General features: G+C 35.8%; 1 protein-coding gene across 1 annotated transcript in view; it reads left to right on the forward strand.

Annotated features, from left to right (window-relative positions):
- Positions 1 to 15,224, forward strand: part of LOC149284053 (neutral alpha-glucosidase C-like) — a 31,111-nt gene extending 15,887 nt beyond the window's left edge. Inside the window, exons 17-24 of the mRNA XM_089497229.1 lie at positions 191 to 434; positions 519 to 583; positions 1,905 to 1,981; positions 2,189 to 2,263; positions 3,147 to 3,260; positions 4,000 to 4,112; positions 5,273 to 5,376; positions 15,109 to 15,224. Of these exons, the coding sequence (XP_089353355.1) occupies positions 191 to 434; positions 519 to 583; positions 1,905 to 1,981; positions 2,189 to 2,263; positions 3,147 to 3,260; positions 4,000 to 4,112; positions 5,273 to 5,376; positions 15,109 to 15,224 (908 nt within the window). The remainder of the gene's footprint in view (positions 1 to 190; positions 435 to 518; positions 584 to 1,904; positions 1,982 to 2,188; positions 2,264 to 3,146; positions 3,261 to 3,999; positions 4,113 to 5,272; positions 5,377 to 15,108) is intronic.
- The last annotated feature ends 412 nt before the right edge of the window (positions 15,225 to 15,636 follow it).

The following is a 15,636-nucleotide window of genomic DNA, read 5'->3' on the forward strand; positions in this document are numbered from 1 at the left end:
AACAGTAATTATAGAGTATTCAAGGCTTTTTACACAGGAATTGTAGATCAGTTGACAGGGAGTGCTACACTTACAACTAAGAGTTGAGGGGCAGATTATTCCATTATCTTCCATTATTGAGGCTGCTAGAGGGGCAGATTATTCCGTTGTCTTCATTAAATAATTTTCTATAATATGACTTTGCTCACAGCTGATGTTGGTGGCTTTTTTGGTGACCCAGAACCTGAGCTCCTTGTCCGCTGGTACCAAGCTGGTGCTTTCCAACCTTTCTTCCGTGCGCACTCTATCCGTGACAGCCATCGCCGTGAACCCTGGCTATTTGGAGAAAGCACCACTTGTTTGATTAGGAAGGCCATAGAGGAACGCTATATTTTGCTTCCATACTGGTACTTGCTCTTCTACCAGGCCCATGTGAATGCTGAACCAGTGATGAGGTGGGTAATAATAATATCTGTGTCCAGTGCCTTCACTTTCACCACCAATACCACCAATTAAATAATGTTTCCCATTACTTGCAGGCCTCTATGGGCAGAATTTCCCAAGCACCCAGAAACGTTTGATGTAGAGAACCAGTACATGTTAGGTGAGTTGTGTTATTAGATCTTTTTGAAAGGCTTGTTTTTCCAGATTCCACAAACAATTACATTTTTTGTGTGTAATAGGCTCAACTTTTTGACAAGGTAGGTAAATACCTAATTCTGCAACATACTGCACACTCCAGACTGCATGAGCTAACAAATTAAATCGGCCCCACAATTGAAAATAAAGAGTAAACATCCTAAAAAACAACCTAACAATTCACATTTTAATCATTGGTCATCCATGAGAATCAATGTGACATGCAGATTTAATTGGAATGTAGTTTATATGGCAGCACTACTTCCTATTTAATGTTATCAGGACCTAGGAGGAACCAAGACCAAGATAGACGGGCCTGTACCAGTAAACAAGGGCAGAATTCAGAACACATGAAACCAATGACTCGGGAGCTGATCGGCAGCTTACACTATGCTACAGAAGTGGTCAACAAGTGATCAAGGAGAGAGGACCTTACAATGCCACTACATATGAGATACCTGGTTGCCTCTTGGGATCCACTTTTTCAATCACATATCACATACGTGGTTAGCACTGAAAGGGTTAGAGGGACACTCTAACCATTATATGCACTTTTTAATGCTTATGAAAGCTATGTGGTCTCTTTTGAATCTTCCCCCTTGCAAATTCATGAGGGGATTCTGCAGAATGCATTTGTCTCTTTCCCTGCCATATATTTGCCATGCTTGACAGAACACATCTCCTGTCAAGTAATATGCTTACGACCTGTCAGCTCCAGCGCTAGCGTGGCAAGCACTCTCGGGGGGTGTCTATCCAAACCCCTTGTGCAGATACGGCCAAATGCTCAAGTTCAAGTGTTTCTTAAAACATCCAAAATGCAGCATGAAATGTTGTACCATGGAGAAGACGTTCCTATGCAGCTCTGGAGCTGCAGCTTGCTCTTAAGGTAAGCACCAGCTGCCTGGGATACTGGAATATCCCTTTAATAAATATGGAGAAAAGATTATGCTTTCATTCAGGCCAATGCTCTTATTGTTAGGCACTATTTTGAATTGTGTGTTTTAAGAACAAACAGGACATTGCTGTCAGAACCAAACCTCAACTCTGTTATAAGCCTGCAATCAGAGTACTGAATACACATTCATGGGTGCGACTTTTTGTTGGTAAAGGTCATGACATATCAGCCCCATATATCAGCAACCCGCCACCTTTTCATATAGTCTAATCACTAAAAGCGTATTAGATGTTATCACAAACATCTAAAATCTTAATAGTAAAGACCATGCTGCATTAACAAGCGTATTGTTTAACTCCAGCAAGTCAGTCAGATATGTGTCTTCTCCCAGGTAGTGCCCTTTTGATTGTGCCAGTTATGGATTCTGGTACCTCTTCTCTGGATGTGCTGTTTCCTGGTTCTGGAGAGGTACAGTATTAATAACCTATTGCTATTACCCATCAGGATAATAATATTTTTATTTTATTTCCAAAGACTACATTCCCAATTTTTATAAAATAGTAAACAATACGGTAATAACTAGTTTGATAATAACAAGACTAAGATTGAATGTTTTTGCACATGATGGCTGTCTGGCATGCCTTGTTCACATTTGTAATCTTCTCTTGTATGTAGCGCTGGTACAACTTTCGAAACTACGAGTGCATCAGGGGGCCTCATAAACAGAAAGTGGGAGTAACTTTAGAAGAGGTGAGTGCAGCTCACATACAATACCTCCAACGTTTCAAGGAACACCTTTGTTGTGAGAGTGTGCCTAGGGGTGGGGAGGGCTGGGACCTTTCCTGAAGAGCTGAAGGACACAGGTGGCAGTTTGTCACCTCAAGCAATGTTCTTTCGGGATAGAGTTGTGGAGAAAGAGAAGTGTTTCTGTACCTCTCTTTCTCCGCTAACCTGTCTGCATTATTCTTGCGTCCTGCTTCTGACTTTTTTCTTCTGTCTTCTTTCTTCATCTTCTTCTCCGTGAACCTGGCCTCCCGGTGCACTTCCACAAAAGGATGTAGTCACAGGGACAGCCTCCATTCTTCCAATTGTTTTTTTTTTCTTTTAGAAAAAATAGAAGAAGACTTTGTCTCCCAAGCAGGCCCCCCCAAGACAGCCAGGCCACTTGGACCCCCTTTATAGTAGCCCTGAGTGAAAGAGCATGAGAGAGTGAATTTATTAATAATGATGTAGCATAATGAATGTGAGCATGGTTTTGGTAGCCATGTTTATGGTAAGGGGCAGCATTTCTTCCTTGGACCCAGGCAGCACAGTGTCTTGGGCTGGCCCTGGAGTTACCTTGCAGCTCCCAGCTGCAGCGTATCATGGTGTGGCCATGTGGGAGTCCACACCTCCATTGATTATACAGCTCCCTGGCAGGTAAAGGGAAAATGAAGGGAACCCCCAACCTGTCCATGACCTCCACTGTCCGCAGAAGCCGGGAAGTGGATTAGCTCAGAAGGATAGTGTCCATAGTGTGAAAAACGTTGATTCTGCCTTTTTCCTGTACAAATAAAAGCCTCTACCCAGTATGGAAACTTCATGGTGGTTAATGAATTATATTTTGTGCTTAATTCCTTAAACTGTCTTGCAGATTCCAGTTTATCAGCGAGGTGGTTCCATTATACCCATGCACTGCACTGTGGGAAAATCAACAGGCTGGATGGAGGGAAGTCCTTACAAGTTACACATAGCTCTGGACTCCAAGGCAAGATGTCCGTCTCTTACCCTATAACATGAATGCTGGAACTATGGTCTCTTGTTACCTTTTGTTATTTGTTATACACAATGTCTCTTAAATACAGCACTTATTACCCCAAATGAGTGAAAGAAGACAGAAGGCATAAGGATAGCAAGTGCTGGCTGTTCTCATATTTTTGCTCCTCACTTAATGCCATGACCTTTTACTTGCTTGCCTTATGTCTCTACCATGGCCTCACAAACATAGTGACTTAATACACAGAATTTAGATGTTTCTTTGGGGAGGCATAAAAATCCAGCATCCCCTTAATTACATTACAATTGTTTATAGAACACTAGCAGATTCAGTACTGCTACTACAACATAGGCATAGTGAAAATTAACTCTAACTATAATTGCCAGGATACAATATGGCAATAAGATTAGCACATGTTAAGATGAACTGGTACAGAAGCAGGTCCTGGTTTTACGAGCTTATCTCCTTCTCCTAATCATTGGAAAGTGGCCTTCAGAGGAAGTTGAAATACAATAGCTTTCCAGTGTGTTTACATAATAGTTTAATACCATTATCATATTTTAGTATTTTAGCACTTGTGGGCCTACTTTGCAGTGCAACTATTAATATACTTAGTTAATTGAAGGCTAATTGCCCCGTTAAGTCTTGCATCATGTATTTTTCTGTGTAGAGCATGGACATATTTATCTTAATAAAACATATTAATACTGTGTGTATCCTCTGATTCAAGGGTTCAGCTGACGGAGAGCTGTTTATAGATGATGGACATTCTTTTAAGTATCTACATGAACATATGTTCAGCCACAGAAGGTTCACCTTCCAGAAAAATATTCTATCCTGCAGGTAAGAGAAACAAAAGAAAATAAATTGTGTCACTGGGCTTGGATATGTAAAAATTGGGAACAAATATCACTGTATTTTTCTTTGGTGTCCAACGGAGAACTAGGTGTCAGTGGCCTGGGTGCCAGGTCAGGTAGGAGTCCATGTGCAAGGGCTGGATCAGTCTCGGGACTGTGTTCAAGACAGACAGGTGTTGCTGTGTCCAGTTGCAGACGGCTGTCTACCTTTGCCTCTCACTTTCTCTGTGGCGCCATCTGTAGACACTAGCTTTGGGACACCAAGGGGTCTGCAGAGCATGCCGAGGAAGATTATAGGGCAATGATCACCTAGCAAGCCCCAGGTGAGGCAGAGGCAGCATGAAGCCACAGTCAATAGGGAGGCAGCAACCCTAAAGCCACCTGCTGGTTAAGTATAGTGCCCACAAAAAGGCAGGGTTGCTGTTCAATCCCCAGTGATGCCTAACAGTAGGAGCTGATGTGGCAGAGGTGCATGTCAAGAGAGAAATGGAAAAAAATGTGCATGTGGAATATAGTCATTACCTTAAGCAGAGCCGGCCCTTACACGGGTCCAAGGCAGCCCTTTGCCATGTTCTTTTGGAATAGAAAATAAAGAACAGTGTTTCTGCACCCCGCAAATCTATCTGCATTATTCTTGCCTCCTGCTTCTGTCTTCTTTCTTTGTCTGCTTCTCCCCCTCTCTTCTTTCTTGTTTCTTTTGTCTTCTTCTGCTCATTCGTAAACATGGCCTTCCAGTGCATTTCAGTAAAAGGTCAGAATTCCTCCAGATAAACCCCACACACACCACTAGGATTTTCACTCCTACTGATCTTTTTTGGTGGCAAAGGTGGCACAGACAAGCTGTTTGGGGACAAAGATGGCACAGACATGCTGTTTGGGGACAAAGATGGCACAGACATGCTGTTTGGGGACAAAGATGGCACAGACATGCTGTTTGGGAACAAATGGGTCACCTTTCCTTAAGTACAAGGCAGGGGCTATCCACACTATTATCTCTAACACAGAGAAACTATTGCAGTTCTTGCTAGTAATAACAATTACCAATGCTTAACGTTTCTTGTGATTGTTAACTAATAGTGCACCTTAGTACTAATAGGAAATGCTGCAGTCATTTCTGTCATCATTTCCATTTCTCTCATCTCTCAGGTCTGCAGACAAAAAAGGTCAGTTTTCTGCAGAGTCCATTCTGGAGAAGGTGCTAATGTTGGGTTTCAAAAGACGACCATCTAAAATCAGTGTGCATAGTGCAGGTACAAAACTCATATTCATAGGCTACCCTGTGACTCTTTTAAAGTGGAGTATCTACTGGAATCTCAAAGAGTGCGGTTGTTTCCATGCTCCTAGTTACAGCTAAACCTGTTTGTTCAGCTCTTCTTCTGTTCTCAGCATCTAGCTGTTAGGAACAGGACATCTGAGCCTCCTCCAAAGTCTCCTCGGTCAGTACAGGTTCAAGGACATAACACCCCCAAGTCCCACTAGCTGAGTGTCCTGGAAGGAAGCAAATATCAGTGTTGGATGCAGAATAGGCACAAGACGGATGCCTTCTTCTCTTTTCCCTTCTTTTTCTTTCATTTTTAAATTGAATTTTATTATACATAAATGGAAAAGACAACATAGACCTCCGCAGAGAAACAACCTCTGTGTTGGACAATAGAAAATAGACGATAATAGAGAATTTGTGCAGATCCTTTAGGTGGGGGACGTGATGACGTGACGGATGGACGTGCACGTCGGAGGAGGCGGGGAGGTTGGGGCTGGAGCATGAGGAGAAAGAGGACGGGGGATGGCGTTTGATGGTGGACAACGGCTATAACGCCGCTGTGCTGCTGTATAGCCGGCTGCAGAAAGGCGATTTTGCTGACCTCGACGCCCTTGATGTCCCTGAGGTATGGTCGAACCTGATTGATGGTCGGAAAACTACAACATTGCCAGATCCATGTGACCCTATGCGACCCACGTAAAATCCTCAGCAGGGAATAACATCGGGAGAGTGGAGAAACTTGTGGAATGCCGGGAGGTTGTTAAAGCCGGAGAGAAGGAGACTGACGACGCATGACATCAGGCTGACCCCCGGTATATGCATTCCATTCTTGTGTTCAGTCATAGACTGTTTGGCTGTAGTTTGGCTGCATTTTCTATTTTCTTTTTTTTTTTTTCTTCTTTTGTTTTGCTCTGCTTATTACCTTATAAATTCTACGAACCGTGAAAATCTGTCGAACCTGTGAAATGCGGGAATTTATGTGAACTCTTCTTGGAAATTTAATTAGTAATAACGTCAATTGTCCATATAGTTCCTATATACCCCAAGATATACTTCACGACTAAGAATAAATCTAATAGAAGAAAAAATATAGAAATATAATGCCTCCAAAAAATTCACAGACTGTGCAGCAAAAAAAAGAGAAAGAAAGAAAGGAACTTAAAATGGAGAGATCAGATAAAAGATCCTCCGCCTCAACTCTGGCTTTTTTTTCTCCACATCAACAAAAAAATAAATCACCAAGTAAAAACACGGAAACCTCATCCATGGATGACTCCTCCGAAAGTTTAACGGAGCCTCTAACACTATCTCAAACTTATTTAAAAAAATCTTTAGACTCTCAAGCAAGTGTTCTAAAAACACAGATGAATAAAAATGCTGAGGAGTTGAATACCAAACTGGAACAACTAACTGACAAATTAAAGGCTATAGAAATAAACATAGAAGATCTATCAAAGATGAAACATGTAATGAGAGGGCTGGAAGAAAAAGTATCCATAATGGAAGATAAAATAAGTGATCTTGAAGATCGAATGAGGAGAAATAATTTGAGGATTAGGAATATTCCAGAATCAATAACTCAAGATAAACTAAAAATGTATCTCGAAGAGTTCTTTAAAGTTATGGTTAAAGATACTCAGCAACTTAATACTCAAATGGAAAGATATCACCGCTTAAACAAACCTAAAAATGCCCCTGAAGCAGCATCCAGAGACGTTATTATTTATTTTCAATCTTTTTCTTATAAAGAACTTATTTTACAAGCAAATAGGAAAAGGAATACAGAAGATAATGCATATAAAAACATCATGATTTTTCCAGACTTATCCTTTCAGACCCGCGCATGGAGGAGATCTTTTTTTGAAGAATTAAAAATTCTACGTGATCATAAAATCCTTTATAGTTGGGGCTTCCCAAAGAAAGTTAAGATTATCTGGGAAGGTCATCCTACTATTTTTTACCAAGCTGCAGAATTGAAAAATTGGTTGGAACAAAAAAAACTTTTATGAAGCCGCCACTTTAAAACATATAACTATATAATCATTATAATGTTATAAAGTAGAGTATTAAGGCTGCTGGGGAACACATTATAGCTCTATTGATGGTTTTGTTTTTTTTGGGTTTTTTTTTTTTTTTTTATTTTTATTTTTTTTTTATTTACTAATTCCAAATATAGCTGTTCTTGGGGAGCTATATGCACAATATTTAATGTATTTCTTGAACACTATGAGGCTATAATTATATTACACACTTATCACATAAGGTATCACTGATTGAAGAATAGTAGTTTACATATTACAAGAGTATCAGTATAAAATGATTCCAGCACCTTTCTTATTCTACATAATATCAGAAACTAATTAATTTACACTATTACCACAATTACACTGTTTCTTTTTTTTGTTGTTTTTTTTTTTTTTTTTTTTTTTTTTTTTGTTGTTGTTTTTTTTTTTTATTTATTTTTTTATTTATTTATTTATTTATTTTTTACATTTTTTTTTTTTTTTTTTCTCTTTCTTTTTTTTATTTACACATTTTAATATAGCTGTTCTTGGGGAGCTATATGCACAATATTTAGTGTATTTTTTGAACACCATTAGGCTATAACTATATTACACATTTATTACATAAGGTATCATTAAATGAAGAATAGTAGCTTACATACCACAAGAGTACTAGTACAAAACGATCCCAGCACTTTTCCTATCCTATATAATATCAGAAACTAACTGATTTACACTATTACTATAAATACACGGATCTTTTTTTTTTTTTTTTTTTTTTTTTTTTTTTTTTTCTCTATTAATCTTAAACACAATGTTTTTGGAGAGTTATATGTAACGTACCCCTTGAACACTATTAGGTTATAATTATACTATCCACTACATCACACACGATACCATAGAATGAAGAATAGTTGTTTATATATCATAAGAGTATTAGTATAAAACGATTCCAGTATTTATTTATTTATTTAATTATTTTATTATTTATTTTTTTATTTGTTATTATTTTTTTTTTAAATTTTTATTTATTTATTTTTTTTTTATTTTATATAATATCAGAAATTAACTGATTTACACTATTATTATTTTTTTTTTTGGAGAGCTATATGTATAATATCCAATGTATATCTTGAACACTATTAGGCTATAATTATAATTATATCACATACGGTATCAAGGAATGAAGAATAATTGTTAATATAATGATACCACTATTATATACATCTTATTACATGGGATATTGCTTGGCGAATAATCCTCATCACATTATGAGGGCACTAATGCAAAATAATCTTGTTGTTGTTTTTTTTTTTTTTGTTTTTTTTTTTTTTTTTTCTTATTCTATTTTATAACATTAGAAATTAATTGATTTATACCTTTGACATATCGTATGATCAATGTCAAAACTATCTCCTTGTGGTTAATACTATACTATAATATGTAGACTATTTAGGATGTCTTCATAAGACAGAGTTTTTTTTTTTTATTTAATTTTTTTTTTTTTTTTTTTTTGTTTGTTTTTTTTTTTTTTTTTTTTTTTGTCTACATAATGGTTACCATATCTGAATAATCCTTCATTCTCTACTACTCATTGCTTAATCCCCTAAATCTCCCCTGCCATGAGCTCCATTTTTTTTTTTTTTTTGGATCTCAGGACCGAATTTGCTGACTTTTGCTCAGTTATCTTCGTAGAGTCATGACTCGCATAGTAAGAGCCATGTCCAATATGTTGGAGAGAACCTTTGAATTTATTCTCAAGGTACTAGTTTTTAAATGTCATGTGTTTTTGTCTTTTGCTACATGGTTGATGTTAATTGAGTGCAGGAGGACTGTGGATGGGGGAGATCAGGAAATATTCCCTTTATACATCTTGTAAAAGATGATTAAAGGCGTATCAGTGAATGTTCAGGGTCTAAATACACCATTTAAAAGAAACAGAATATTTGCGTTTCTAAAAAAAGAAAAAATTGATATTGCCTTCCTCCAAGAAACCCACTGGTTAGATAATGACAACAGAAAATGGGGAGGGAGATTTTTTTCAAGATTTGTCCATGCTTCTACGACTCAAAAAAAAAGGGGAGTAGCAATTATTTTTTCTGATTTATTAAATATAGATATTCAATACCAAGAAAGGGATAAGGAAGGTAGATATATCATCCTAATAGTAAATATAAATGAAATAACATTTACACTTGTAAATCTTTACTTACCTAATAAGGCTCCGTCTAATCTTCTTTCCAAAATAATGTCAAAAATAGAAAAAATTAAAAAAGGTAATCTCCTGATAACAGGGGATTTTAATTGTGTTTTGGATGTTGATCTGGACAAAAAATTAATGAGACCAAATATGGTAGACAAAAGACTAAAAAAAGAAGCAAGAGCAATGAGTAATGAAATCAGAAAAAATGACCTCTACGATCTATGGAGGTTAATGCACCCAGGTGTTAGGGAATACACACACTTCTCAAAAAGACATTGCTCTTATTCTAGAATAGATTTAATTTTAGGCAACTCTATTATGCAAAAATTAATAGGAAAAACGTATATAAAAGACAACGTATGGTCAGACCACAGTCAAGTCTTTTTTGAGTTTAATGACAGAAATTTATTGTTACCGAAAAAAACATGGCGACTAGAAGATTCTTTACTGTATAAGGATGCTAATAAAGATTATATTCTGGAGACAACAAAACATTTTTTCCAAGAAAATCAAACGGAAGGTATAACTGCACAAACTATTTGGTGTGCATATAAGGCCGTCATCAGAGGGCACTTTATAAAATTAAAAAAAAATCAACAGAAACAAAATAAAGCTTTAGCAGATCTTTATATAACCTTATATAAGTTATCAGGGGCTAACAAGGAAAACCCTACTAAAAGTAAATCAGAAGAAATCAAAATGTTACAGGAGAATATTAATCAAATAGAGATGGACAAAGTAATTAAAAATATGGAGAAATTGAAAGTCAAATTATACTATAGAAACAACAGAACAGATAAATTTATGTCTAATAGACTGAAAAAGACCAGAGCTAAGAATAAAATAACAAAAATTATAGACCATGGCGTGTCCTATTTAACTCCAGACGACATAACGGATAGATTTAAGATATTTTACCATGATTTGTATAACTTACCAACATCCATTCCAGAAAATGACATTATATCCTATTTGAATAATACCGACATCCCTCAAATAACAGCCTCACAAAGGGAATTGTTAAATAAACCTATATCAAAGGATGAGGTAACTAAAGTAATCAATCATCTGGTAAAATATAAAACTCCAGGGCCTGATGGCTTCGGAAATTTTTTCTACAAAACACTTAAGTCTGAACTAGCCATTCATTTAACAAAAACATTTAACCAAATGGCTATAGAAGGGAAGTGCCCTGATGAGATGTTATTTGCCAATATATTGCCTATTTTAAAACAAGACAAATCACCCACAGATACTGGTAACTACCGTCCCATTTCATTGATCAATGTAGACATTAAACTTTACTCTTCAATCTTGGCTAATAGATTCCAGAAAATATTACCAACTATAATCAACCGTGACCAGGTTGGTTTTGTTCCATATAGAGATATTGGAAATAATACAAGACGTCTTATAGACATAATAGACGGATCCAATAAAAAAAACTTACCTCTTATTACCCTGTCTCTCGATGCCGAAAAGGCGTTTGACAGGGTAAGCTGGAGCTATATGGAACAAACAGCAAGAACCTTTGGGATCACAGGTTGGATATCGAATGCCATAAAAATGTTATATACAAATCCTTCTGCGAGGATAGTGGGTTCAGATATCTGTTCTGATTATTTCTACTTAAAAAATGGTACAAGACAAGGATGCCCCTTGTCACCATTACTATACATTTTATCGATAGAACCTCTGGCAATTAACATAAGAAACAATAGAGAGATTAAAGGCTATCCCATTAAAGATCAAGAAGCAAAAATTTCTTTATATGCTGATGACGTTATTCTAACTTTAACAGATCCTTTAACATCTTTAAAGAGCTTAATGCTTGAATTAACAAAATATAGCAAAGTTTCTAACTATAAGTTAAACTCTTACAAATCTATGATACAATATAGAAATATAGATATAGTAACAAAAAATTCAATTAAAAAAGAATACCAATTTAACGATTCTGAAAAAGAAATAACCTATTTAGGTATAAAGATCCCCAAGAATATAGATAGGATTATGGAAGTTAATGTATTAAAACTAATAAAATTCACTAATAAAATTTTAAAAGAGTGGAGTCAGGTTGGCCTCTCTTGGTGGGGAAGGATTAATGCTTTAAAATCTTACCTTCTACCAAAATGGACATACCTATTTAGATTAATTCCTTTAATAATTCCAAGCAGCTGGTTAGATATGGTTCAATCTAGTTTTAATAATTTTATTTGGAAAGGGAAAATCCCTAGGATCAGTATGGATATAATGGCGAAGAAGATCTCGCAGGCAGGTACAGGAGCTCCAATTCTTAAAATACACCAGCAAACATATGTCCTCCTTCATATTCTTAGGATGCAGCTTGATGATGCCAACCAAGAAACTTGGTATAAAATCGAAGAAGAATCTTGCACTAAAGGAGACTTAAATTATATTGTCTGGGGGATACAAAAAGAAAGCAAACAAAAAAAAATATCTATAACCAGCGATAATATGATTTTGAACCAACTAATACCTAGCTGGACAAAACTAAAAACTAAATTAGGTCTCTGGAATAAATTAACCAGACAAGTTGATATTAAAATTTTAGAACATTGTATGGCCGACCTAACTATTTCGGAGTGGAAAAAAAGAGGAATTAACTATATTGGAGATCTGGTACTTAAGACAAGTGTGAAACCCTTTGAGCAATTAAAATCTGAATTTAATTTATCAAATGACGATACATTTAAATATTTAAGGGTTAAAAATTTCTTAAAAAATCATTGTATCTTAGACAATGAATCAGCAAATATTAAAGCGATTCAGATATTAGAGCAAAAGAAAATGAAAAAAGGTGCTTCAAGATTCCTAGATGCCCTTCAAGCAGAAAAGTATCCGATAAAAAAATATAAAACTATAAAAAAATGGGAAAACCTACTAAAAATTCAGATTAATCCAGAGGATTGGTATAAAGCTTTCAAAAATGTTTCCAAGGCTGTAAGAGATTTGTCTTTATTTGAATTACAGTTTAAACTTTGTAATAACTGGTATCTAACTCCTAAAAGACTATCCCATATATATCCTCAACACTCTAGTATATGCTGGAGATGCAGAATGGAAGAAGGAAACTATCTGCATATGTGGTGGCATTGTAAAAAAATTAGAAATTTTTGGGACATAGCTTTTGATTTTCTAAAATACACTATGAATATTATAATTAAAAGAGAACCAACAACAGCATTGATACATCAAAGTTGGCCTTCTCTTACCGCGACCCAGAAAACGTTTACGATACAGTGTTTTTTAGCAGTTAAAAAAATAATTGCTAAATATTGGAAACAAGATGTAGACTTGTCTAGAGCCTTATTAGTTTCACAGGTGAAACACCAAATAATAATGGAAGAAAAAGTTAGTTGGATCCTAAACTCATCAACGAAAGTAAAAAAAATGTGGAAAGATATATCTAATGTAATAACAAAATCCCTTGAGATACCCCTGAACATTTAAACGAAATATAATTCCTGATCTCTCTCTAAAAACTTCTACTAGCCGGACCTGCACTCTCTCTTAAAGAATGTAATAAGTATGACATATATGTTAAATCAACAACCATTTATATGTCCTGTTTTTGTTTTATGTAATAAAAAAAAAAAAAAAAAAAAACAAAAAAAAAAAAAAAAAAAAAAAAAAAAAGAAACAAAAAAAAAAAAGAAAATAGACGATAATATATATTGGCTGTCAGGGTCCCAAGCTGAATGAAGGTATACATTTGTAAAAAAAGGAAAGTACTCAATCAATCTACCCCCAGTCGACTATGTAATCAACAGACCACAAAGAGAGCAGAACAAGAGAGAAAAAAAAAAAAAAAAAAAAAAAAAAAAGAAGTAGTAATAATAAAAGACACTATTCAACGAGATAGAGCTGGGGCGCAGGCAAGGAATATCCAGACATCAGGGGGACTACTAGGTCAGTTGAGAGCGAGATCCAATGATTTTTTGTAGGCATGTGTCCCAATAACAGAATTTTTTTGAAGATATATGGAGAGTTCGGGAGATCTCCCTTTCCATAGTAATTTGATACAACAGTTGTTTCTCAAAATGAGACCAAACAAAATGTCTAGCTTGTTTCCATTCTCTGGCGATACATCTCTTAGCTGCCAAGCAAGTGTGTATCATTAGATTTAACTGAATCGGAGACATTGGGGGCCAACCTTGGTGTAGAATAAGAAATAAAGGTGAGTTCGGCAGATTTATATCACCAACGGTTTTCAAAAAATCTAAAATATCTGCCCAAAATTTAAACACTATTGGGCAGGACCACCATATGTGTAGGTAGGTTCCCTCGCCCTGCCCGCAACGCCAACAGATATTAGAACACGTAGTAAACATATGGGCAATTTTAGTGGGGACTCTATACCATTTGTTGACGACTTTGTAATGAGTCTCTAATAATGAAAGATCATGGACTCTCGGAAGGAGTTGTTTATACATATTTAACCAATGTTCTATTGCAATTGTGATATTTAGATCTTTTTCCCATCTTTCTTTTACCAGAATAGTAGATAAGTCACCCTCAATTACTCTCATCAGTTCTATACATTTTGATAATAATTTTATAGGTTTGGTAAGACTAAAAATAGATGCAATTCTCTTGTGGGTTTCATTTTGTGTGCAAACTACGTGTTTTTTAATACAATGTTTGATCCTTAGGTAATTAAATATGGATGGAGAAAAGGGATTCAGTTTTTCTACAAGATCTGGGAAGGGAATCAATTCTCCCTGTACCATAATTTCAGATATTGATTGTATACCAGCATCTGTCCATTGAGCAAGAGAGATGTTATCAATCGTTTTTTCTAGCACGTCTATACTTAATGAGTCTATCAATTTTCCTTTAATACCTAATCTTTTTTTAATACGTAGCCACTCTGGAATGATTGCCTCTAAGACCATATTTTTCCCTTGGATTTGGGATAGTGTATCTCTATCCTTTATAGACCATACTAATTTGTTGAGGTGGGTGTTTCCCAAGGCATTTTGTTCTATTATAAACCATCTCTCCTTTTTAATATTCTGCTGATGGATTTTAGATATATGTAACAAGATGCTTGCATCATATAACTGTTGAATCAGAGGGAATCCCATTCCCCCATTTTTGGGTTTGGCACCCAATAGTTTGGAATTTATCCTAGGAATTTTCCCTTTCCAAACAAAATTTATAAAAGAGGTATGAATTATTTCCAACCAATTCTTTGGGATCTTTACAGGAAGCGTCCGAAACAAATAAGTCCATTTCGGAATTAAATAAGCTTTTAACGCGTTAATCCGTCCCCACCAAGAGAGATCTGTCTTTCGCCATTCTCTAATCAATTCAGTAGAGGTTTTTAAAATGCGGATGCCTTCTTGTGATATCCCACTATCCTGTACCTTTTTGGAACATGGAAATCGCCTATAGACCATGTGCATGATTTGTAATTTGTGTATTTGTTGCCTTTCATTGTAAATATTAATCAGTCATACAAACATTTTCATGTTTCATGATACAGGAGGGGATGGGAGAAAAGTGATCTTCACTTACAACCACAAGCTTTGTCTACTGACCCTGGAGTCCCTCTCCCTGGATGTCTCTGCTGACTGGACGATTCACATCACAAGCTTTTCATAACATTTCTTCTCTCTGACAGATACTGCTCCCTCTTTCTATACATTGACTCTTATAATAACGATGTTGTTGATCAAGTGCAGTTCTGAATACTGATGCACTGAACAAAGATCACATTCTCACAATTCATTGAACACAATGAAAATATAATGATTTTGGTTACAGAATTACATGATAAAAAGGCCAAAGCCTGTGCGAAAGATTGATATTAATAAAATTACTACATAGCAGACCTGTTCAAATTTGAATGCCAATATTTGTTTTCTTCGCGCTATTATGATACGGTAACCATAGGTGGAGTATGTTTTTTTTGTTTTGTTGGGGAAAGACACAATCAGGATACATGGCTAGATCTAAAAGAACACAGGGTATCTTTTTAGAATTGAAAACTTTGGTGCCTATTAAATAGTTTATA

The sequence above is a fragment of the Sceloporus occidentalis genome, unplaced genomic scaffold (genome assembly GCF_023333645.1).
Source record: "Sceloporus occidentalis isolate IW3139 unplaced genomic scaffold, rSceOcc1.0.p SCAF_100, whole genome shotgun sequence".
Taxonomy (NCBI): domain Eukaryota; kingdom Metazoa; phylum Chordata; class Lepidosauria; order Squamata; family Phrynosomatidae; genus Sceloporus; species Sceloporus occidentalis.